General features: G+C 40.0%; 1 protein-coding gene across 1 annotated transcript in view; it reads right to left on the bottom strand.

Annotated features, from left to right (window-relative positions):
* The window catches only part of LOC308251767 (uncharacterized protein), a gene marked incomplete at its 5' end in the record, with an annotated part of 31,993 nt that extends 19,705 nt beyond the window's left edge, over positions 1 to 12,288 (bottom strand). The window contains one exon of the mRNA XM_080675470.1: positions 11,339 to 12,288. Within this exon, the coding sequence (XP_080531596.1) occupies positions 11,339 to 12,288 (950 nt within the window). The remainder of the gene's footprint in view (positions 1 to 11,338) is intronic.
* Between the last annotated feature and the right edge of the window lie 616 nt (positions 12,289 to 12,904).

Here is a 12,904-nt window from a genome sequence, read left to right as displayed (position 1 = left end):
TATATGTGTACATATCTTACCATTGTCCCCCACCCCCAACCCACTCCCATACATGCCCTCACCCCCCAATGTTTTGCATCCGTTGGTTACTCTTATATGCATGCATACAAGTCCTTCAGTTGATCTCTTATTTCCCCCACCTCTCCCTAACCTTACCACTGTAACTTGACAGTCTGTTTGATGCTTTACTGCCTCTGTAACTATCTTTTTGTTCATCAGTTTATAATGTTTTTCATTATCCCCAAATGAGTGGGATCATGTGGTATTTTTCTTTCATTGACTGGCTTATTTCACTTAGCATAATGTTCTCTAATTCCATCCAAGTGCCTACAAATGGTAGTAATTCCTTCTTTTTTACGGCAGCATAGTATTCCATTGTGTAGATGTACCATAGTTTTCTGATCCAGTCATCTGCTGATGGGCACCTAGGCTGTTTCCAAATCTTAGCTATTGTAAATTGTGCTGCTATGAACATAGGGGTGCATATATCCTTTCTGATTGGTGTTTCTGGTTTCTTAGGATATATTCCTAGGAGTGGGATTACTGGGTCAAATGGGAGTTCCATTTTCAGTTTTTTGAGGAAACTCCATACTGTTCTCCACAGTGGCTGCACCAGTCTGCATTCCCACCAGCAGTGCACGAGGGTTCCTTTTTCTCCACATCCTCGCCAACACTTGTCGTTTGTTGATTTGTTGATGATAGCCATTCTGACAGGTGTGAGATGGTATCGCATTGTTGTTTTGATTTGCATCTCTCGGATAATTAGTGACTTTGAGCATGTTTTCATGTGTCTCTTGGCCTTACTTCTGTCTTCTTTCGAAAAGATTCTATTTAGGTCCGTTGCCCATTTTTTTATTGGATCATTTATCTTCCTTTTATTAAGTTGTATAAGCTGCCTGTAGATGTTGGAAATTAAACCTTTATCAGTGATACCATTTGCAAATATGTTCTCCCATACAGTGGGGTTTCTTGTTGTTTTGTTGATGGTTTCTTTTGCTGTGCAAAAGCTTTTTATTTTGATGTAGTCCATTTGTTTATTTTCTGTTTGGCTTCCATTGCCCTAGGGGCAGTATCACTGAAAAAGTTCTTTTGGCATATGTCTGAGATTTTGCTGCCTGTGGATTCCTCTAGTATTTTTATGGTTTCCCGTCTTATATTTAAGTCCTGTACCCATTTTGAGTTTATTTTTGTGTATGGTGTAAGTTGGTGATCTAGTTTCATTTTTTTGCATGTATCTGTCCAATTTTCCGAACACCATTTATTAAAGAGACTGTCTTGACTCCATTGTATGCTCATGCCTCCTTTGTCAAATATTAAATGCGCATATTGGTTTGGGTCGATATCTGGATTCTCTATTCTGTTCCATTGATCTATATGTCTGTTCTTGTGCCAGTACCAGGCTGTTTTGATGACAGTGGCTTTGTAATACAGCTTGAAATCTGGTATTGAGATCCCTCCTACTTTATTCGTCTTTCTCAGGATTGCTGTGGCTATTCGGGGTCTTTTTTTATTCCAGATAAATTTTTGGAGAGTTCTTTCTAGGTCTGTGAAATACGCCGTTGGTGTTTTAATGGGGAGTGCATTGAATCTATAGATTGCTTTGGGTAGTATGGACATTTTAATGATGTTGATTCTACCAATCCATGAACATGGTATGTTCTTCCATCTGTTTACATCTTCCTCTATCTCTTTTTTCAGTGTCCTGTAGTTTTCCACATATAGGTCTTTTACCTCCTTGGTTAGGTTTATTCCTAAGTATCTTAATTGCTTTTTAAGTCTCTCTTTCTGTAAGTTCATTGTTGGTGTATAGAAATGCCATAGATTTCTTGGTGTTAATTTTGTATCCTGCTACATTGCCGAATTCATTTATTAAGTCTGTTAGTTTTTTGATAGAGTCTTTGGAGTTTTTTATGTACAATATCATGTCATCTGCAAATAAGGACAGCTTTACTTATTCTTTTCCAATTTGGATGCCTTTTATTTCTTCTTCTTGTCTAATTGCAGTGGCTAATACTTCCAGTACTATGTCAAACAGGAGTGGTGAGAGTGGGCATCCCTGTCTTGTTCCTGTTCTTAGGGGAAATGGTTTTAGTTTTTGCCCATTGAGTATGATGTTAGCTGTGGGTTTATCATATATAGCTTTTATTATGTTGAGGTATGATCCTTCTATTCCCAACTTGTTGAGAGTTTTTATCAAGAAAGGGTGTTGGATTTTATCAAATGCTTTTTCTGCATCAATTGATATGACTATGTGATTTTTATCTCTCAATTTGTTTATGTGATGTATCACATTTATTGATTTGCGGATATTGAACCATCCTTGCATTCCTGGGATAAACCCTACTTGGTCATGGTGTATGATCTTTCTGATGTACTGCTGGATCCTATTTGCTAGAATTTTGTTGAGGATTTTGGCATCTACATTCATGAGGGATATTGGCCTGTAATTCTCCTTCATTGTGTTGTCTTTATCTGGTTTTGGTATTAGGGTGATGCTGGCTTCATAGAAGGAGCTTGGAAGTGTTCCTTTCTCTTGAATTTTTTGGAATAGTCTGAGGAGGATAGGTTTGAGTTCTTCCTTGAATGTTTGGTAGAACTCTCCTGTGAAGCCGTCTGGCCCCGGGCTTTTGTTTGCCAGAAGCTCTTTGATGACTGCTTCAATTTCTTCCATAGTTACTGGCATGTTGAGCTGTTTAGATTCTTCCTGATTGAGTTTTGGAAGGTTATATTTTTCTAGGAATATGTCCATTTCCTCCAGGTTGTCCAGTTTGTTGGAATAGAGTTGTTCGTAGTATTTTTTAACAATCCTTTGTATTTCGGCGGGATCTGTTGTTATTTCACCTCTTTCATTTCTGATCTTGTTTATTTGGGTCCTCTCTCTTTGCTTCTTGGTGAGCCTGGCTAGAGGTTCATCAATCTTGTTTATCCTTTCAAAGAACCAGCTCTTGGTTTTGTTGATCTTTTGTATTGTTTCTTTGGTCTCTATGTCGTTTATCTGTGCTCTGATCTTTATTATTTCCTTCCTTCTGCTTACACTGGGCTTTTCTTGTTGCTCTTTTTCTAACTCTTTGAGTTGTTGGGTTAGGTAATTTATTACCCCTGTTTCTTGTTTTTTTGCAGTAGGCTTGTAGAGCTATGAACTTCCCTCTCAAGACTGCTTTCGCTGTGTCCCATAGATTTTGGATTGTTGTGTTTTCATTGTCATTTGTTGTCATGATGTTTTTTATTTCTTCTTTGATCTCTCTGGTAACCCAGTCATGGTTTAATAGCATGCTGTTAAGTCTCCATGTGTTTGATTTCTTTGGGTTGTTTTTATTGTAGTTGATTTCCAGTTTTATGCCACTGTGGTCTGAGAAGATGCTTGATATGATTTCTATCTTCTTGAATTTGAAGAGACTTTGCCTATGTCCCAACATATGGTCTATCTTTGAAAATGACCCATGTGCACTTGAGAAGAATGTATATTCTGTGGCTTTGGGGTGAAATGTTCTGAAGATGTCAATTAATTCCATCTGGTCTAGTGAGTCATTTAGGATTGATGTTTCTTTGCTGATGTTTTGTTTAGAGGATTTGTCCAATGGTGATAGTGGGGTATTAAAGTCTCCTACTATGATTGTATTGCTGTCAATCTCTCCCTTGATATCCTCCAGGAGTTTTTTTATGTATTTGGGTGCTCCTGTATTGGGTGCATATATGTTTACTAGAGTTATTTCTTCTTGTTGGATTGCTCCCTTTAGTATTATGAAATGGCCTTCCTTATCTCTTGTTATGTCCTTCAGTTTGAGATCTAATTTGTCAGAAATAAGTATTGCTACCCCAGCTTTTTTTTCAGTTCCATTTGCCTGGAAAACCTTTTTTCATCCCTTCACCCTCAGTCTGTGTGCGTCTTTTTTTCTGAGGTGGGTTTCTTGTAGACAGCAGATATATGGGTCGTGTTTTCTTATCCAATCCGTTACCCTATGTCTTTTGATTTGGGCATTTAATCCATTTACATTTAAAGTTATTATTGATAGGTACTTATTTGTCGCCATCCTATTCTTTACCACTGTGTTCCTTCTTCGCTTCCTATTTCTTTTTTTTTTTAAAGTAGACCCTTTAGCATTTCTTGCATTGCTGGTTTGGTGGTAATAAATTCCCTTAGTCCTTTTTTGTCTGTGAAGCTCCTGATTTCACCTTCAATTTTGATTGATAGCCTTGCTGGGTACAGTATTCTTGGATTCAGACCCTTCCTGTGCATGACTTTGTATATTTCATTCCATTCCCTTCTGGCCTGATGAGTTTCTGTTGAGAAATCAGTTGCTAGTCTGATGGGAGTTCCTTTGTATGTAACTTTCTGTCTCTCTCTTGACGCTTTTAAGATTCTTACTTTGTCGTTGGTGTTTGCCAATTTAATTATAATGTGCCTTGGCGTCGGTCTTTTGGGGTTCATTTTGCTTGGGACTCTGTGAGCTTCTTGGATTTGTGTGGGTTTTTTCTTCTCTATATCAGGGAAATTTTCTGTCATTATTTCTTCAAAGAGGTTTTCTATTCCTTGCTCAGCTTCCTTTCCTTCTGGAACCCCAATTATGCGGATGTTGTTTTGTTTCGTATTGTCCCAAAGTTCCCTTAGGCTCTCCTCCTGCCTTTTAATTTTTTTTCTAGAAGTTGCTCTACTTGGGTATTTTTTCCCATCTTGTCTTCTAGCTCACTGATGCGGTCCTCTGCTTCTTCTAGTCTACTCTTGATGCTTTCTATCGAGTTCTTTACAGCAGCGATGTCATTTTTCATTTCTTCTTGGTTCTTCTTCATTTCCTCTTGGTTCTTGCTCATATTGTCGAATTTGTCTTCCATTCTTTTCAGCCACCTTATGACCATTTCTCTGAATTCTTTTTCTGGAAGGTTGCTTGCCTCCATTTCGTTTACTTCCTTTTCTGGTGATGCCTGCTTTTCTTTCATATGCGGGCTGTGTCTTTGTCTCCCCATGGTCTCTCTTCTCTGGGTGTCTGGTTATGTAGTTCTCTCTCTCCTGCGTTGATTTAAAGGCACAAAATACAGCACTACCAGGTACAACACAGAAGGCACTTGAACAGAAATGTATTCACGATATTAATAACCTCCAATAAAGGTGACCACCAGAGAAAGGCAAATTAGGGGATAGGAGAGAAAGAAGAAGAGGAAAAAGAAAGAAAGAAGAAGAAAAAAAATAAAAAAAGGAGTGTCAAAATGAAATTGTGAAAAGGGAAAAAAAGAAGATAAAAAAAAATAAGAGAGACAAGAAAGAGACTAAGAGAGAAAGGGAAACAGACTATATATATTGGGGATAAAACTCCAATAGAGCCATCACTTATCCCAGCAAATGCCCGCAACAAGTACCTGGGGATTAATACAAACTACAACACCAACTAATATTGAGTGAGGCAAGGGAAGACAGTAGCACTAAACAAACAAAAAAAATAAACAAAAGAAGAATAAGCAAAACAATCAACCAAAAAAGCATAAAAATTCGATATAATCTACATTCAAGCGAACAACAACAAAAGGACAGAGAGAAAAACAATTTTTTGGATAGTTAAGACAGCGAAGAGAGGTGTGTATGGACTTGGAGCAGGGGATTGGAGATTAGATATATAAGTAGGGTGAAATTTTAATGGGGGTAAACAGAAAGAATAGGGAAAATCTAAAGCAGGAAAGGGGTAAGATAAACAGGACCCCGAAAAGGGAAAAGTGAGGAAGAGAGTGATGGCATAAAGGTAGAGTTGAGATAGAGTAAAATGATGCTAAAGGAAAGATAAAAATAGAATGTAGAACATTAATCCCAAAACAAAATGAAGAGAAAATAAAATGACACTTAAAAAAAAAAAGATAAAATAGCAGTAGTAATAATACGGATTGAAAATAAAAATGTAATAATTAAAAAGGTAAAATCAAGTGAGGAAAAAAGAAAAAAAATTAGTTTCTTGAGTAAAAGATGCAAAAAATGAAAATAAAAAAATAAAAAATAAAAATAAAATGTGGAGTAGTGAAGGTCATTCACTTCCTCTGTTGTTCTGTTTGGCGCGCCTGTTTCTCAATCCGGACAGTATTGCAATTCCCTGCATTCCACTGCTCTTCAGTCATGTAAGCCAGTCCTGATTTTAAGCAGGTGGTGTGTCTTAATTCGTATTCCTTTATTTTTGATTACACAAGAGTCAATTTGTGATTCAGCCCCTGGGTGGCAGTGTTTCTGGATTGACTTCCGGGTTTATCTATGGCCTCTCTAGGCAGTGTTAGAGCCTTCTTTCCCTGTGGCACTCACTACCGGTTTGTGGGAGTGGGCTGCCTCAGAGCTGGCTCTCCGATGGTCACTCCCTGCTCCGATCCCCAGGTTCCAGAAAAACAACTTTCCCCTGCAGTCTCCCAGGGTGTCCCCAACTGGGTGATCCTATGTATTGGGCTTAGTAATCAGAAGCAAGAATTTCAAGAGGAAAAAGCCCAAGTGTGCGCACTCCGTGGCTGCGCGAAAGACTAGCACACCCCTGAAATTCTTAGGGTGTCCCTGCACGTCAGATCAAAATGGGTTGCTTTTTAGAGAGCCCTTCTGTTAGCAGCTCTGAGGACCCCCTTCCACATTCACAGATCACGCCAGCCCCAACAGCCACGGATTTTTCTAGGCACAGACTTCCCTGGTCCTCCAGCTCCCGCAAAACGCGCGTTCCTCTCTCGCGCCGCCGGGACCAGAGACCTCACCTTATCCTAGGCGAAATCTGACCTTTCCGTGGTGGAGTGTAGAGCTCCTCTGAACCCGTGTGTTTGCACCAATTGGGGAGCGTTGTTCTGGGGCTCGCAGCTGTTCCGTGGGTGCCGCAGTTGTGGATTCTCAGGCTTCCGATAAGCTCCACTTTCTGGTTCCAGATGGCGCAGACTCCATGTCCAAGCCCGCAGCTCCGGGAGGGGACCCAGCCGCAGTGGGAGCTGCCAGGTCAGGGGAACCCCGTCTAGCAGTCTCCCACCTTCTTCTGGAGTTCAGCTGTCCCCCAACCAGCCAACAAACACTCCTAGTGCGACCCTCAGCTGTTCTTTCTTTCTGCTCTGGGACAAGGCTCGGAACACGTCTGTCTATTCCGCCGCCATTATTCCTTCTCTGTCATTTTGATTTTCGTCTCTTGGATGATTAGTGGCTTTGAACATGTTTTCATATGTCTCTTAGGCTTCTGTATGTCTTCTTTTGAAAGGGGTCTATTCAGGTCCTTTGCCCATTTTTTTTGATTGGATTGTTTCTCTTCCTTTTGTTAAGTTGTATGAGTTCCCTATAAATTTTGGAGATTAAACCCTTGTCGATATACTAGTAACATTGGCAAATATGTTCTCCCATGCAGTGGGCTCTCTTGTTGTTTTGTTGTTGAATCCAGAGACATAGAAGTATTGAACAGACCATTCAACCTCATAGGGAAGGAGTGGGTGAGGGGTGGAGGGAGAGGGGTGGGGGGTGGTGAAAGATCAACCAAAGGACTTGTATGCATGCATATAAGCATAACCCATGGACACAGACAGTAGGGGGGTGAGGACAGGTGCTGGGGAGGTTGGGGAGGGGGGAATGACTGGAGAGAGGTCAATGGGGGAAAAAGAAGACATATGTAATACTTTAAACAATAAAGAATTAAATTAGGGGAGAAACCAAGATGGCAGCATAGGTAAACACCTAAACTGCTGCCTCTCACAACAATTTCAAAACTGCAACTAAAAGACAAAACGGACATCATCCAGAACCACAGGAAGGCTGGCTGAGTGGAAATTCTACAACAAGAAAGAAAGAGAAAAGCACATTGAGACTCAGAGGAGCTGCAGGAGGCAGAGGTACTGAGATGCGTGCGCGTAGAGGACTGGCAACTGAGTACGCGGCTGGCTTTCTCAAGCAGGAGGGAGACAAAAGCTCCTGACTGCACTGAACTCCAGTTCTTGGTGAGACTCTGGGACCCAGACTCATTCGGGGAGAAACTGGACTGTCTGGCAGCGGGAGGAACTTGAGGGCAGCTTTCTCTCAGAGGTGCTTGCATCAATTACCATGGGACACTGAGACACAGGGGCCTATTAGGGCAGGGCTGACGGGAAACCAATGCTGTCTGCTCCACCCTGAGACTCCACCCCATCCAAGCTGAGCACAGAGGCTTTTGCAAGTCTTGTCTCATAAGGGTGTCTCCAGCAGAGAAGTTCTCCCAGCATAGACACAGCTGATTCTCACAGCCAATTGGCCTGGAGGTCAATTCCTCCCAGTGATATCAACAACAATCAAGGCTTAACAACAACAAGACTGTGCACACAGCCCACAAAGGGTGCACCAAGAGTGTCCACCTTAGGTAACTGGGGAGGCTGAGCCACTGGGCCCTATAGGACACCTAGCACACAAAGCTACTCTATCAACTCAGGGAAGCAGCCAAATGCAGAAACAAAGAAACAGATCACAAATGAAAGAAATGGAGAAAAGCAAACGACTGGATATAGAGTTCAAAACCACAGTTATAAGGTTTTTTAAGAATTTCCTAGAAAAGGCCGATAAATTTAGCAAGACCCTCGAGGATATGAAAAAGGACCAACTAGAAATTAAGCATACACTGACTGAAATAAAAAATATTATACAGAGATCTAACAGCAGACTAGAGGATTGCAAGAATCAAGTCAAAGATTTGAAATATAAAGAAGCAAAAAACACTCAACTGGAAAAGCAAAAAGAAAAAAGAATCCAAAAATATGAAGATAGTGTAAGGAGCCTCTGGGACAACTTCAAGAGTAGCAACATCAGAATTATGGGGGTGCCAGAAGAAGAGAGAGAGATCAAGATACTGAAAACCTATTTGAAGAAATAATGACTGAAAACCTCCCCCACCTGGTGAAAGAAATAGACTTACAAGTCCAGAAAGCACAGAGAACCCCAAACAAAAGGAATCCAAAGAGGACCACACCAAGACACATCATAATTAAAATGCCAAGAGCAAAAGACAAAGAGAGAATATTAAAAGCAGCAAGAGAAAAACAGTTAGTTACCTACAAAGGAGCACCCATACGACTGCCAGCTGATTTCTCAACAGAAACTATGCAGGCCAGATGGGAGTGGCAAGAAATTTTCAAAGTGATGAATAGCAAGAACCTACAACCAAGATTACTCTACCCACAAAGCTATCATTCAGAATTGAAGGTCAGATGAAGAGCTTCACAGATAAAAAGCTAAAGGAGTTCATCACCAACAAACCAGTATTATATGAAATGCTGAAAGGTATTCTTTAAGAAGAGGAAGAAGAAGAAAAAGGTAAAGATAAAAATTATGAACAACAAATACCTATCTATCAACAAGTGAATCTAAAAATCAAGTGAATAAAAAAATCTGATGAACAGAATAAACTGGTGAATATAATAGAATCAGGAGCATAGAAAGGGAGTGGACTGACAATTCTCGGGGGGAAAGGGGTGTGGGGGGTGCGGGAAGAGACTGGATAAAAATCGTACACCTATGAATGAGGACAGTGGCGGGGGGTTAAGGGCAGAGGGTGGGGTGGGAACCAGGTGGAGGGGAGCTATGGGGGAAAAAAGAGGAACAATTGTAATAATCTGAACAATAAAGATTTATTAAATTAAAAAAAGAATTAAATTAAAAAAATAATGGGGGATATAATATGACTGACTGACAGAACTGACCACACAAAATTTATAAAATTCACACATTCCCCCAATACATCTACACATATATAAAATAATACACGGTCAAGCACTAAAAAACTTTGACAGAAACTCCAATTTTGTTTGAAAGTATGGAATTCAAAACCACAAAAAGTATGGAATTCAAAACCACAAGAAACCAGCTCTCAATCTATAAACTGTGTAAAGAGCTTGCACAATTTACAGTGAAGTAAAAGGCTTATAATCCTAAATATAAACATTTGCACCAGGAATAAAATAATTGCAAAGTAAAATTATTTAGTATTCTCTTATAGACTTACTAAATATATTTTTATGTGAATAGTTAATGAGAGATGATACTATGAAATGTTTCTCTCAGGAATGGATGTGGCAAGGTTTTAGCTACTGCCATAGAGCTGAATCTTTTTAATGAATACAAAACAGCTACTACATAAGCACTCATGTTGCCCCCACCCATGAAGTTCCCCTTTTATTTTTAACTAGAGGCCAGATGCACAAAATTCCTACAAGAGTAGGCCCTTGAGGCCTCCGCTGCTTTGCGGCCCCATACCCCGCCCACTAGTTGTTCTGGAAGGTCATTCCAGAAGGTCATTCTGCCGTCCAGTCTAATTAGTATATTAGCTCTTTATTATATAGGATTTGATTTAATTATTTTTTTTAGAACTTGAAATATATGCAATTTTATTTTTAATGAGAAGCAATTTCAATATGAGCAAAGGGAGAAAGTTCACATTAGACAATGGATATATTGAGGGAGCAAAGTTTATTTGGAATCACATATAGAATTTTTTTGATTTTTACACAAGAATTAACATATTATAAAATTGCCCTTGTATAAAACCCTGAGTAACCTAGATAACTGACCATAGGGTTGACTCTGCTTTTCCTTCCCTGGCCCCAATTCCAACTCCTATGTTTTAAATAAAAAGCAAACCCACAAAACCCTACCATCCTGCCTTTGGCCTCCAATGAAGGCAGAGCCCTTTAGTCAAAGTCTATTTTCTCTCTCTCTGTCTCTCTCTTTCACACACACACACACACACACACACACACACACACACACACACACTTTCCTGTATAGCTTTTGGGCTTGCAGGACCTATGAGTAATAAAACTTACATTTTCATAGCTCCATGATGGTTATTTCAATTATAATAAGTGTCAAAAGGGTCCATCTAGTCACAACATTGACTGGGGTCTGAGGAACAAGTAGTAGGACCCAGGCCAGTGCCCAGGCATTCCTATCCTATTGCATCACTATCAACAGACTGAGACTTATAGGGAACAATCATAAAGTCTACAGTATCAAGAAGATCAGTTAAGGTACCAATGTACAAAGAATGAGGGACACATGGTGAATACAAGAACAAATTACTTACAATGATATAGTATGTCATTTGAGAAGAAATTATTGTTAAGACATCAATGTTGCCAATGAAGTAAAGGAAAATTTCCAAATATTTCTGATCACAGTTGGAAAAAAGGACAAAGGGAAAAACTGTGTACATAATAGACAAAGCAGAAAGCTTAATAAAATGGAACCTGAAATTGTATAGAGAAGTTAAAACAAAGATAGGAAACTCAAGGACAGAAATAAAAGGAGCGAGTCTGAAAAACGACCATCTGATTAAAGAATCACAATTTCTGATTTTGAGCCTTGGAGCCTCAAAATCAAGGTCACTTTTTCTACCTCAGGATGATTATCCCCTTTGTACCTGCCATCCCAAAAAATCTTTTCAGGGCCCTCTTTATGTCTTTGTTCCTGAGACTGTAGATGAAGGGGTTCAGCATGGGTGTGACCACAGTGTACATCACTGAGGCTGCTGCACTTGAGTGAGAGCTGTGGGTAGCAGCAGAGCTGAGGTACTCACCTAAGATTGTACCATAAAATAAGGAGACAACCGAGAGGTGAGATGCACAGGTAGAAAATGCCTTATACTTCCCCTGAGCTGATGGGATTGCACAAATGGAGGACACTATCTTAGAGTAAGAGTAAATGATACCAGCGAGGGGACCACCACCCAGTAGCACAGTTAGAAAATACATCACCATGTTATTAAGGAAGGTGTCGGAACAGGCAAGTTGGACCACCTGTTTAAGTTCACAGAAAAAGTGGGGGATTTCCAAGTCCATACAGAAGGACAGCTGCAATACCATTATGCTTTGTAACAAGGAATTCAGGGCACTCATGATCCAGGTCACCAGAACCAGCAGTCCACAGAGCCGGGGGTTCATGATGACTGTGTAGTGCAAAGGGTGGCAGATGGCTACAAAGCGGTCATAGGCCATTATGGTCAAGAGGATGTCATCCAACATTGCAAAGAGTATGAAAAAATGCATCTGGGTGATGCAACCTTTATAGGTTATGATTTTGCTCTGTTTCAGGATGTTCACCAGCATCTTTGGGACGGTGGTGGAGGTGAAACAGATGTCTACCAAGGATAGGTTGGAGAGGAAGAAGTACATGGGTGTGTGGAGGTGGGAGTCTGAGCTGACAGCCAGGATGATGAGCATGTTTCCCAACACAGTGATCAGGTACATGGAGAGGAAAAACCCAAATATGAGGGGCTGTAATTCTGGTCCTTCTGAAAATCCCAGAAGAAGAAATTCTGAAATTGGGGTATCATTGCCTCGTCCCATGTGGTGTAGGTGACTAGTAGGAAAAAAAAATAGCATGATTAGTTTTTACATAAATGGGCATTATTAATATAGTTAAAATGCTACAATTATATTTTGCAGTGAAGTAATATATACTTTTTGTATGTATCATGGCCTATAAGACACAACCCAGCCCATGACAACTCTGATTTGGACTTTCTGTCCTCCTCAGACCTTTTCCCCAAGGTGGTCATGGATTACATAGTGTTTTTATTTTGTTTTCAAATCTTTATTGTTGAGAGTATTATAGATGTCCCCCTTTCTCCCACTATTATACCCCTCCACCCAGTTCCCACCCCACCCCAGTCCTTCACCACCCTACCGCTTGTGTCCATAGGTAATGTATATATGCAAATAACTTCTTTGGTTAATCTCTTCCTGCGCCCCCTCCCCGCTTCCCTCTGAGATTGGTCAGTCTGTTCCATGTTTCCATGCCTCTGGTTGTATTTTATTCATCAGTTGATTTTATTCATTAGATTCCTTGTTCATCTGTCTTGATTTTTAGATTCCATTGATGATAGATATGTTTTTATTGCCATTTTATTGTTCATATTTTTTATCTTTTTCTTTTTCAACGTTTCTGTTGAGAAATCAGTTG

Source organism: Plecotus auritus (genome assembly GCF_963455305.1).
Source record: "Plecotus auritus genome assembly, chromosome: 6".
In the NCBI taxonomy this organism is placed as follows: domain Eukaryota; kingdom Metazoa; phylum Chordata; class Mammalia; order Chiroptera; family Vespertilionidae; genus Plecotus; species Plecotus auritus.
This window is presented reverse-complemented; position numbering and strand designations above follow the sequence as displayed.